General features: G+C 36.3%; 2 protein-coding genes and 1 long non-coding RNA gene across 4 annotated transcripts in view; 2 read left to right on the top strand and 1 right to left on the bottom strand.

Moving 5' to 3' along the window:
• Ccdc112 (coiled-coil domain containing 112) overlaps positions 1-1,046 on the top strand; it is a 23,973-nt gene extending 22,927 nt beyond the window's left edge. For both annotated transcript variants that reach the window (XM_004649031.3, XM_023700574.1), the window contains 2 exons: positions 60-178; positions 522-1,046. In XM_004649031.3, coding sequence (XP_004649088.2) covers positions 60-178; positions 522-552 — 150 coding nt within the window. In that variant the 3' untranslated portion in view covers positions 553-1,046. The remainder of the gene's footprint in view (positions 1-59; positions 179-521) is intronic.
• Positions 1-4,552, bottom strand: part of LOC111812442 — a 5,797-nt gene extending 1,245 nt beyond the window's left edge. Inside the window, exons 1-2 of the long non-coding RNA XR_002817951.1 lie at positions 4,457-4,552; positions 2,794-2,869 (exon numbers count right to left, since the gene is read on the bottom strand). This is a non-coding gene — a long non-coding RNA (uncharacterized LOC111812442). The remainder of the gene's footprint in view (positions 1-2,793; positions 2,870-4,456) is intronic.
• Positions 4,553-4,589: 37 nt separating this feature from the next.
• Pggt1b (protein geranylgeranyltransferase type I subunit beta) overlaps positions 4,590-12,500 on the top strand; it is a 63,377-nt gene continuing 55,466 nt past the window's right edge. The window contains exon 1 of the mRNA XM_023700567.1: positions 4,590-4,745. Within this exon, the coding sequence (XP_023556335.1) occupies positions 4,609-4,745 (137 nt within the window). The 5' untranslated portion in view covers positions 4,590-4,608. The remainder of the gene's footprint in view (positions 4,746-12,500) is intronic.

Genomic DNA, 12,500 nt, shown 5'->3' with positions numbered 1-12,500 from the left:
GTTTTATTAGTGTTTACGTGATACCAAATAGGCTTTTAAAAACTGCTTTGTAATTGCAGGTTGAAAATAATGTTAGTAGAGATCCTTCTAGGCTTTACCGACCTACCAAAGGTTGGGAACAACGGACCAAAAACATAGGACCAACAGGCTCTAGGCCCCTTCTCCATATCCCACACAGGTAAGAAGGAGTTGGAAGGGGTGTATTCACTTTACAGAAATTTAATAATTGATGTTTATGTTCTATACAATTTGTGTATTTTATAGTAACAGACTGAAAAAACATGTACATACATATATACACATACATATATATATATACATTTATATATATACACACATATATATGTGTATATATTTTGGTGCATACAAGGGATTGAATTTGGGGATTTTGTGCTTATACCACTGAGCTATATCCTTGACCTTACATACACACATTTTTAACAGTATTCAATCAGATAAGTTTGGGCCTTGTAAAAATTTTTCCTACATATTTATAATTGTTTTTCTCTTTTTTTCCTTAGGGCTATTCCAACCTGGAGACAAGGAATTTAGAGAAAAATACGAGACAATGGAATTACTATTCACTGATGGAATTACTAGTATATTCAGTAATACCAGGAGAGTGTGACTAACCATATTCTTTTAAATATCACTAGACTAGTAGGTTGATTATTGTGCTCTATGTAAAGTGAGAGATAGTATAAGTTTCATGCTACATTATCATTAATGGCTTCTGTTTCTACTAAGAGGGTATTTAGGATATATATTGACCTATTATTGATATAAGTTATTTATATAAATTTATGTTACAAACACTATCCATTTAAATATCCAAAGCATTTCAAAGATACTTTTGTCATAGCATAGCAAAATAAATCTAGTCATAGAGAAGAATTTTTAAAAACCAAAATTTTGTAACTTTTGTAAATTGGAAGTAAGTTGGCTCGAATAACAAAAATGTCTTTTTTTTTTTAAGAGCTACAAAATAGTACTTTTTCTAAGTGTAACAAATTGGTAATTTGTCAGTTATTACATTTTTGTGTATTGTTTTGGAAGCATGTTTGTTTTAAATAGACTTTATTTTAAAAATATATCTCATATATCTGTAACTTTTATTATTACTATCTTTTGGTTTCCTTCAGCTATTCTAAATATCCTTTTAGCCCTTCTGTACTTCACCCATTTATAATGTATTTGTGTCTTTTACATCTTACTGGGTAATGCAGTTTTTTTTGTCTGCTTCTGTGTACCACATAAACTGATTTTTGATGTAGCATTTACAGTATTTTAAAATTGGTAGACAAACATTTGACCAAAAGAATTTTTAAATTTTCTAATTTTTGTAAAACAATTTTTTTTTTCTTTTAGCAGTACCAGGGATTGAACTCAGGACCTTGCACTTGCCAGACAAGTGCCTATTCTACTGAGCTATCTCCCTAGCTATAAAACAATTTAGCTTAATTCACAATTTCATTTTTATAAAAGTCTAGGTCTTTAGGTCTTAGAGGAAGGGTGCTATACACATAAAAGTACAGGAAATTTGTTACTGCTTTTATCTTGAATCTTTAATTGTAATTTTATACATATACATACATATATATATATATACATACATATATATATATATATATATATATATATATATATATATATATATATATAGACTCAGAAATTCACTGAGTGGAGGCCAAAATCTTTTCTAATTTAATAGTTAATATTCCAAGTAGGTAATTCCAAACTTTAGAAATTGAATTATCAGTTATTGGTGCAAAATGAGAAAATTGACTCAAAAGATCTTTAATTGGGAATGTCCATTTTATTTATGTTTTATGTTCTCTATAACTTTTTTAAATGATTTGAAGCAGTTCAGCAATAAAATATTCAAAACAATGGAATTTAACAGTAGAACAGAAAAATTATAATTCAGAAAAATAAATTTTTCTTGACTTCCTTTCTTACATGTTACTTCTGTTATGTATAGATGCAGCTTTCAATTTCTTGCATCTAAGCTAAGCATTCTGATTGTTGTGGGTTTCATGGCTTATTTGAAGAATTTCTTTCTTGGTAAGGGATTGAACCCATAGTTTAATAAAGAAATACTCTCCCAGCCCTATTTTCTTTTTTAATAAAGCTAAGTATGAAATTTTCCCTGAAAAAAATCAATTTCTAACTGAATCTGAAACAAGGGATTATAGGCATTCCTTACCTAAAGCATGTACAATAAACATAATAGAAAATGGTTTAAAAAAAAATTGCAACTTTGGGGCTGGGGAGATGGCTCAGTAGATTAAGCGCTTCCCTGGCAAGCACAAGGAACTAAGTTCAATCCCTGGTTCTGCAAAAAAAAAAAAAAAGAAAAAAAAAGAAAAGAAAATGGTTTTAGTGATGGATTTGTAGAAGAGATATCAAATAACGATTGCTATACTAGTTTAACCAATATATTAAGAAATTTAGAAAAACATTATAAAACATCTGTAATTCCAACATAATATTTTCCAAAACATAATTACATATTTTAAATGGTACGAAGTACATTAGTTACTATAGGATTACTTAAAATTACATTATATAACACATTTTCCAATGTTTTAAATAATTCAAATGTTGTCAATCAATGGTTAAATAATATTCATTTATACAGTTGGTTCATTTTTATAATTTTAAGACCTACTATTTACATTTCTTAGCTAATAATGTGGGTTGGCATTTTATATGGGTGTTAGATTCTGGCAGGCATATACTAAACAATTTATATGGTCAAAATCACTTATTTGAAAAAAGCCTTTTACTTACCTAGGAATTATTTATCTCTCAATGAGTCCAAAATAAGTTTTCTCTCCAGCTGTGGATCGAAGTCTTGACCCTTGAACTGAAAAAATCAGATGAAATATTTGGCTTTTCTAAGTAGTATGTTGATGAAAATTGTCAAATGTGTACAGGGTCTGCATAGTTAATTTTTAACAAATGAGTGTAGTAAGACTCATTTTGAGTATCTTCAGGCACTTGAGAGTGTGTATGTGAGGAGAGAGAGGGAACTCTTAATGTCATAGCGAGGCTCCTCCAGAGAGCATGCCTGAAGAGCGAGGACTGTGGCTCAGCAGTGGTACCTCAGTTCACAAACCTCATCTTTCCATGATGCTGGTCACAGACCAAGCTGGATGAGAACCGAATCAAGTTCAGTGATTCAGTGTTGACTATATGGGAAAACTTGATTCATTTCTTGTCGGTTCTGTTTGTGACTAAAATCATGGAAAGAATTTGAGGTACCAGTGGTATTTGTAGGAAAATGCCAAGGTCAGTTCTTAGACAATACAGGTTGTTAACTGAGTATTAAAGAAATTCAGAAATGCCTGTGAATAAGTAGTTGCCAGTACCAGAAATTAAGGTGCTTTGGATTGTTGAATAAGTGTTATCAGCCACTCCATAACGCACATTTTAAAAGAATTATTTTCTACAAAACCTAACAAACTTCTGCTATCTCAGTTGATTTTAAATAACTAGTTTAAGCCTGATACTTGGGCTCCTCTTTCTTAAGTATGTCTCACGAACCTTAAAAGCAATAGTATATGGCCAAGACAAATATCCATTTTTGAAAAGAACCATACTATTTCAATGTTTACTAAGAGGTATGCTCTTATTTTGTTGCTGTGACACTGATAACTCATAACACATGGACTCTGTAAAAGTTAAGATTTCAAAGAAAAATGTTGCAAGTAGTCACACACACATGGATAAGCTTGCATAAGGTTGTATACTCCATATTACAAGTTTATAGACTCCATGACAAGTTTATATCTCTTTAAACATTAAAGTGAAAATACTGTAAGTCAAAGATGATTTAATACTCCTGGTCAGTGTAATACTATGAATTTGATGCCCTAGACTGTAGTAAAGCTGAGTGGGGCACCATAGCGAGCATCAGGAGCAAGTAGTCTATAGTCCGATAAACCAGGAAAAGATCATAATTTAAAGTATGATCACAACTGAAAATCAAATTGAACCTTTTAAGTTGGGGCCTATGGATGCATGTGTTTCTAAATGATTTTTGGTAGGACTAGGAAAACTTCAGAACTTTGATGTGTTGACAATAAACATTTGTTTATCTCCGTGGTTTTAATTTGTAGGTTTAATTTCCGTATGCCTTCAGTTTACATTTGTTGCGCTTCAAAAGTGAGTTTAGCCTGGCAAGCTCAAGGTCCCGAGTTCGATCCCCGGTACCGCAAACAAAAAGCCTTTCCACTTATACTACTCCGTCCCTGTTTTCATATCTACCACTCTTTATTCTTTAAGGAACTATTTTTCTCAAACCAAATGTAAAGAAAGCTCTTGTTTTTGTAGTTCTAAGTCCAACAATGACAAACTTTCTGACCTAGGAATCTGGACTTCATAAAACCTGTGAGATGTTTCCAAACCTTTGGGGTTTAAGGTCGAAAGGTTGGGATCACGCACTACCTACTTAGAAATAAACAAGATGAAGTAGCATCATGAGGTCTTCAGTCACCCTCCAGGTTGCTGCGGACCACCCCTCCACCTGGCTCCTCGGGAGCGCCCGCGCCCGCCCCTCGCCGACTGCTTCCGGGTAACGGCGGAAATCACTTCCGGAGCAGCATGGCGGCCACTGAGGACGAGCGGCTGGGGGGCGGCGAGGGAGAGAGATTAGACTTCTTACGGGACCGACACGTGCGGTTTTTCCAGCGCTGCCTTCAGGTCCTGCCAGAGCGCTATTCTTCGCTGGAGACCAGCAGGTAACTCGTGACCCCAGGCGGCGGGGCTCCAGCCCCGTGCGAGAGGCGAGGCGGGGCTTCGGGCTCACCGGGCGCCGGAGGGGACCGCGCAGCAGCCCACCTTGCCCTGATCCTTCCCTCCGGTCCCCGGCGGTGACAGCCTGCGGTCACCCTCGTTCCTCAGGCTAGGCGGCCCGGTTGGGAGAGCTGCACGTGGAGGGATTTAAATCGTGCCGTTTCCGCCTTCCACTTCCCTGCCGTTTTCCTGTCTACACTTCGCTTCCTTCTTACTGGTCAAGAGCCTGGGAGACTCCCTAGTGCAAAAGGAAAATGAGAAGTGTTTACTGTTGGATTTTAAGTAGTCATTCTCGTGCTTCCCTTTTTTCTGTAGTTGTTAACTCTAACTCGTAATTGAAAACCCGTAGGATATTCGTGTGTAGGAGCAGCGTAGAGACCGAATAGGTATTTACTTTCCAGGAATTGTATATTATGGTACGCAAAATAGATGAAGCGTTGCATGAAGCAGCTTGTTATATAGGGGTGTGTGTGTGTGTGTGTGTGTGTGTTTATATCTATATCTGTATTCCTTTGGTAAAGTTGGAGTTAGCTAAAGAATGTCAGCTGGCTGAAGCCCCAAGCTGTGATTCACAGGAGCATTGTGGGGATGAACTAACGAAAAGGAGGGGTGTTACTTGCTCCGCATTGCTGTGTTTTGAAGTGAGGTTCCAGAGTTGTGAGACTGGACAGGTAGCTCAAAATTTGCTCTGATGTCTCCTCCGAGTTTAGAAATCAGAGAGGAGATTCAGGGGAAATCAACGAGTATATTTTAAACACTGACGGACTGGGTCAGTTTGGAGAATTATAGATTATGCCTGCACTTGCAATCGAGAAGGTACCAGAATACAGCTGAAGAAGTCAAGCAGTTTTGCTATTCTGTTAGTATCAAACTAATGAAGCTGCTGTCAGCAATATTCCAGTATCTACCACAGTAATATAACAAGTATAAACGTAGACTGTATACCAAATATGGCATATAGAGAACAGACGTATAAGACCTTGGTACATAGGCAGTTATTACTATAGTACCTAAGTCAAACCTAAGTACCTTCTACTTGGCAGGTACTTAGAATGCTGAGCTATCTCCTCAGTCCTGATCAGTAGTTTTAAGAGTGATGACTGTGTTTGTAATATGTATATCTCAAAAACACCACAAATGCCCATCAACCGATGAATGGTTAAAGATGTAATTTTTTTCATGCAGTAGAGTACAACTTTGTCATAAAGAAGGATAAACTTCAGACCTTTCTAGGTAAATGGGTATACCTTGAGACCATAATCTTTCAGTAAAAAATCAGACATACATTTCAAATATCACATGGTTTCTCTGGTGTGAAAAACTGAAAGGGTATATAAGGACCAAATGGTATATAAGGACCTGATTCTGCAGGAGACCAGTTAGTAAACTGTTACAATGGTTTGGAAAGAACAGTAGGAGCTATAGAAGTAGAGATAGAAAACAAAGGAGTCTCAGGATTCCAGAATTGAAACTTGAGTTGAAAGTTGTATACATGTTTTTGATGAAATTGCATGCTGTATTACATATTCAGTGCATTTCTTACATAATTATGATAGTAGAAAAGCTGTTTTACATGTTAAAAAATTTTCAGTGTGTGACTATGCTTGAAAATATTTACCACATGCAAAGTATGAATGAGTATTGCTTTAAAAATCTGAGATTCATGCATTATTTATTTTATTAATTTCAAAGTATTTGTTGATATTTATTCAATAATATTTAAACTTCATGATTAATTTAATGGGTCATCTAAAGGCTCTGTTGATACTGTTCTATCAGCATTTCTAGTTCATCTTTTTAAAAATTAATTTTATACATTTAGATGTACATAATGGTAACATTCAACATATGGAATTTATACCTATACATAATAGGTCTTGATTCTTTTTCCCCCTTTCCCTTACCTCTTATCAAGCCTTTTTCACGTCTTTATTTATAAAACTTCACTTGCAATTTTTTCCTTTTTTTTTTTTTTTTTTTTTTTTTAAGTAGTGGTCTTGTTTTGGCGTTCTTGTAGTTACCACATTTTCTCTTCCTCCCTTTGCCCTCCTCCCTAGATTCCTTTTCCATTTGAATATTTTGTTCCTATTTAATACTGTTACACATTTGGTCCTTATATACCCTTTCAGTCTTTCACACCAGAGAAACCATGTGATATTTGAAATGTATGTCTGATTTTTTTTTTACTGAAAGATTATGGTCTCAAGGTATACTCATTTATGTAGAAAGGTCTGAAGTTTATCCTTTATGACAAAGTAGTACTCCACAGCATGAAAAAAAATTACATCATTATCCATTCATCAGTTGATGTGCATTTGTGGTGTTTTTGAGATACACATATTACAAACTGTGCCAGTATAAACATGGGTGAATGCATATAACTGGGGTATGATAGTTTAATGTCTTTCAGGAAAGAAGAGGAAGAATAGCTGGGTTGAATGGAACCTCTAGTTGTGTTTTTGAGGAATATCCACACTGATTTCCATAGTGGCTATATCACTACAGTTGCACCAGCAGTACAGAAGGGTTTTTTCCTGATAGCCTACCAGCTTTGTTATTGATTGATTTCTTGATAATTGCCATTCTTTCTGGATGTGGAATCTCAGTGTTATTTTAATTTGCATATCTTGAATGACCAGTGATAATGAACATTTTTTGATATATTTGGCATTTCTACATCTTCATCTGAAAAGTGTCTATTTTAGATGCCTTTTTTGGATTTCATCCTTAAATTTGGGGGTTATGATTTGTGTGTGTGTGTGTGTGTGTGTGTGTGTGTGTTCTTTACACTAGACATTAGTCCTTTGACTAAGGAACAGTTGGCAAAAATATTTTTCCACTCTATGATTTGTTGCTTTGCTCTTGTCAGTGGTTTTTTTGTTTTTTTAGAACCAGGGATTGAACTCAGGCTCTTGCACCTGCCAGGGAAGTGCTCATTCCACTGAGCCATCTCCCCAGCCCCAGTGGGTTTTTTTGCTATGCAAAACTTTTTAATAAGGTGAGAGGCAGGCTGGGGTGATAGCTTGGTGGTCTAAGTTCCTGCCTGCAAGCGTAAGAACCAAGGTTTGACTCCTGATACCACATGTTGTGCAAGACCCAGAATCCTGGGTGCTCTGTGCTGACCACCGAAACCAGGCATGGTGGTACACACCTATAATCCCAGCGTTGGTTAGGCTGAGACAGGAGGATCACTATGAGTCCGAGCTGCGTGGTGAGACCCTCTACCGAATAAATAAGTAAGTAAATAAATAAATAAATATTTTTTAAAGCCTTAGAAGAAAGGGCTAGTGAGATAGCTCAGCAACTTAAAGTGCCTGCTTAGGCAAGCACAGAGACCACAGTTTGATCCCCAACAACACATGCTGTGCCAGTCCTGCCCTGGATGCAGAGCTGGCAAAATAAATAAATAAATAAATAAATAAATAAAAAACAAGGTGAGAGCCTAGTTGCTGATTCTTTCTAATATTTCCTCTACAATCAAGCTTTTGTTCATAAATTCTTTGCCTGTACCTGTGTCTTCAAGAGTTCTGCTTGTTCTATCTTCTAGCAGATCTAGTATCTCTGTTTTAATATTTAGGCCTGTGCTTTTCTTTGCTGGTAAGTTTTTAACTTTATTTTTATGCTTTTTTAGGGAAGGGTCTGTAGGGTGTTCAGACTCTCACTGCTAGATCGGACTTGTAGTGATCCGCCTGTTCACAGCCTCCCAAGAGCTGAGATTACAGGCACGCACTTCCACACCCAGTCTCAATTGAGTCTCAGCGCACCCCAGGGGTGGGGCTGGCACTGCAGGCCCAGGGATCAAACCCCTAGCTCCTATACCTGCTTGCAGGTGCTTTAATCTGCTAAGCTATTTGGCCGGCCCTAACTTTATTTTTAATTTCACTGACTGATACTGATTTATTGAGAATCTTTATATCTTTTTGATTCAGTTTTGGTAATTCGTATGTATTTAGGACTCTCCCATTTTTTCCATCTTATAATACAGATTCTCAAAGATATTGATGATCTTCTGGATTTCTGCAGGATTCATTGTCATTTTACCCTTTTCATTCCTAGTTGTATGGATTTGAATCTTTTTTTTTCTTTTCTTTAAAAAATAAGATTGACTAAAGATTTATCAATTTTATTTAATCTTTCAAAGAACCAAGTCTTTTTTTTTTTTTTTTTTTTTTTTTTGTGGAACTCAAGCCCTTGTGCTTGCCAGGAAAGTGCCTATTCTACTGAGCCATCTCTCCAGCCCAGCCCAAGAACCAACTCTTTAATTCATTGTTTCCTAGTCTGTATTGCATTAGTTTCAACTCTGATCTTTATAATTTCCTCAATTGTACAAGCCATGGTTTGACTTACTCTTCTTTTTCTAGAGGGTTGAGTTTCAGTATTAGGTAGTTTATTTGCGCTTGCTCTGTTTTTCTGATGTGGGATTTGCCACTGAATTTCCTCTATAAAACTGCTTTCATTGTGTTCCATAAGTTGTGATATGTTGTATTAGCATCATCATTTAATTTTAGAAACTGTTTAATTTATTTAACTTCATTTTTGTCCCACTGGTTGTTCAGGAGAATATTATTCAGTTTCCATGTGTTTATGAAGTTTTTGTGTGGTTTTGTTTTTTTATTTTGTGAGGGAGTTTTTTGTTTGTTTTTTTTGGTGGTGCTTGGCATCAAACCTAGGACCTTGCACTTGGCCAGGCAGGGCCTTATGCCACTGAGCTATCTATCTCCCTGGCCCCTTTGTGGTTTGGTTTTGTTTTTTTTGTTTTGTTTTGTTTTATTTATTTTTTTTTTTTTGCCGTTTATTTCCAATTTCATTGCAGTATGATCTGATGACATACATAAGGTAATTTCAGTTCTTTTGCACATAATATGGCTTCCTTTTGCAGGGAGTATTTCCATACTTTTCTTTGTCTTTTTGACTAAAATATGTTTTTATCCATTTTATTTTAAAGAACCAACTCTGAATCATTCATGTGTTTTCTCAGTCTACATTGCATTAATTTCTATTCTAACCATAGTAATTTCCTTCCTTGAATGAGCTTTGGACTTGACTTGCTTTTCTTTTTCTAGAAACTTGAGTTTCAACATTGTTATTTATTTGAACTTGTTCTGTTTTTTTTTTTCCTTTTTGGTGGTACCAGGGATTGAACTCAGGACCTTGCGCTTGCCGGGCAAGCACTTATTCCACTGAGCTACCTTCCCGGCCCCTGTTTTCCTAATGTGAAAATTTAGCACTATTAAGTTCCCTTGTAAGATTGCTTTTATTGTATCCCATAGGTTTTGGTGTGTTGTATTGAATTGTAGAAACTCTAATTTCTTCTTTAATATTGGTTAATAATATTCTACATCTTGGCAGGGTGTTTAATTACCATGTGTTATGAAGTTTTTGTTTCTTTTCACCATTGATTTCCAATTTCATTGTACTATGCTCTGATAATATGCATGAGGTAATTTTAATTCCTTTGCCTTTACTTAAGAATGTTCTATGAGTTGGTGTGTAGTCTATTTAAGGAACCTTGTGGGGACAGCAGAGAAGAATGTGTATTTTGATGTTGTGAGATGAAACACTGTAGACATCTACTGACACCATTTATTCACAGGTTTGATTCAGTTCTCATATTTCATTGTCATTTTGTCTACTTGATGTTTTTGGGAGTGTGGTCTTCAAGTCCCTCATTACAACTGTTAGTTGTATTAGTACTTATTTCATTTTTCATGTCTGTTAATATTTGTTTTATATAACTGGGAGCACAGGTATTTGGTGCACATGTATTTATGGTTCTTTTGGTTTCCTCCCTTAATAAGAATGTAGTGACCTTTTTTGTCTCTCTAAAATTGGTCTTACCTTAAAATACAATTTGTTTGCAAATAGATTAACTATATGCTTGCTTTTTTCTGGATTCTTGTCACATAAGAGTATTGTTTGACCTCAGTCTGAATTTCTTTTTTTTTAGTGAAATGTATTTCTTTTTATTTTTTTATTTATATATTTGGTATAGGGTCTCTCCTATGGAACTTGAACTTGTAGTGATCCTCCTGTTTTCAGCTTCCCCAGCGCTGGGATTACAGGCGTGTACAACCACACCCAGACCAGGTCCCTTGCTTGGCGTGCCTTGGGGGCGGGGCCCGTGGAGCATGTTGTAGCAGGGATCAAACCCTGGTCCCTATGCTTGCCTAAGCAGACACTTAGTCCACTGAACAATCTTGCTGGCCCAAAATACATTTTTTGTATGCAATATATTATTGTATCCTGTTTCATGATCAGTTCTGTCAGTCTCTTTCGACTTGTGAATTGAGACCATTTTATTTATGATAGTAATGGATATGTATTGACTTAACCTTACATGTTATTTTCTTGTTGTTGGTTCCCTTTCTTTATTCTCTGTTAAATTACTTACTTGCCTGGTGCATTTATTCATTTGGGGGTTGATAGAATTGAAGTCTTCGTTATCTCCTAGAATGACCTTCAGAACATTTTAGAGTATTGGTTTGGTGGTCATGAATCTCTTCATGTGTTGTCCTGGAAGAATCTTATTTCTCCATCCATTTTGATAGTTTTGCAGGATACTTCAGTCTCGGTTGCGTAATTCTGGTGGACTTTCCTTTATAAGTAACTTTTCTCTCTACAAGCTTTTAATATTCTAGCTAATTGGAGTTCTCTACTCATATATATATATATATATATGTTTTCATGCTTGAGAAGTTGTCTGCCAGTACATAGTTTTATGTAGTTTGTACTCTGTCCTGCACTTTTTTTGTTGACTCTGATTGTGTGTTAGACTCTGATTAATTGTATGTTATTCTTCTTTGCATCATCTAGCAAATGTTGGATTTTTTTTTTTGACACCTTATTGTTTTTAAGAAGTCTTTCTTTTCATGATCACAAGCCATAATCTTGTTGTGTAGATCTGATACTCTGTCTTCTCGTTCATTTGTTCATTCATTCGTTCTTTCTTTTTTTCTGCCTCAGGTTTATTTGTACAAAGAGCACAGGAGGACACCAGCTCCCCACAGATGGCACCCCAGGGGTCACACCAGTCCTTCTGTTTTTGTAACAGCAGATACAAGGCTTTTACTGTGGAGCCTTCATGGGGGCCTGGGCACCTTTGGGAGCCTGGGCTGGAGCAGAAGCTGGAGCTTGGGCCTTAGCTAGAGCCTGGGCCTTTGGCCAGCAAGTCCTGCGGCCCTTGGCAGTGTATGCACTTCCCAAGCTAGGGGTGGGCAATATAGGCAAGTTGAGCAAGCCTGTGGTTTACTCCCTTTGGGATTATATTAGGCTTGACCTCCTTGGGCTTGACAAGGGCCTTGATAGCCTCAGCACGTGTACTCATGGCCTTGGAATTGTTTACTTGCATTTTATGAATCCTTTCTTGTTGTGCTTGTTGGCAAAATGTATGTTCCTAAGAAACTTGGGATCTACTACCCCCTTTAAGAGATTCATATCTTTATGACCAAGGTTTCTTGATGCCATTTCTGTGCTACTTTTAGGACTGGTTGCATGTGGTGTGATTCTTGGACTTGGCCATAACTGCATTGTAAACTGCAGCTGCCAAGTGGCTGGAACCAGAAGAAGACTGTGTTGGTTCTTTCTTCCACCTTTACTTTCAATGGAATTTTTAATTTGCTGAGTTCATGGATTCCATTTGTTTCTTGTACTGGGCTTTCACAGTTTCTATCATTTTCCTAAACTCCTCTATTTTTCTTTTT

This window comes from Octodon degus, unplaced genomic scaffold (genome assembly GCF_000260255.1).
Source record: "Octodon degus isolate 3935 unplaced genomic scaffold, OctDeg1.0 scaffold00124, whole genome shotgun sequence".
Taxonomy (NCBI): domain Eukaryota; kingdom Metazoa; phylum Chordata; class Mammalia; order Rodentia; family Octodontidae; genus Octodon; species Octodon degus.
This window is presented reverse-complemented; position numbering and strand designations above follow the sequence as displayed.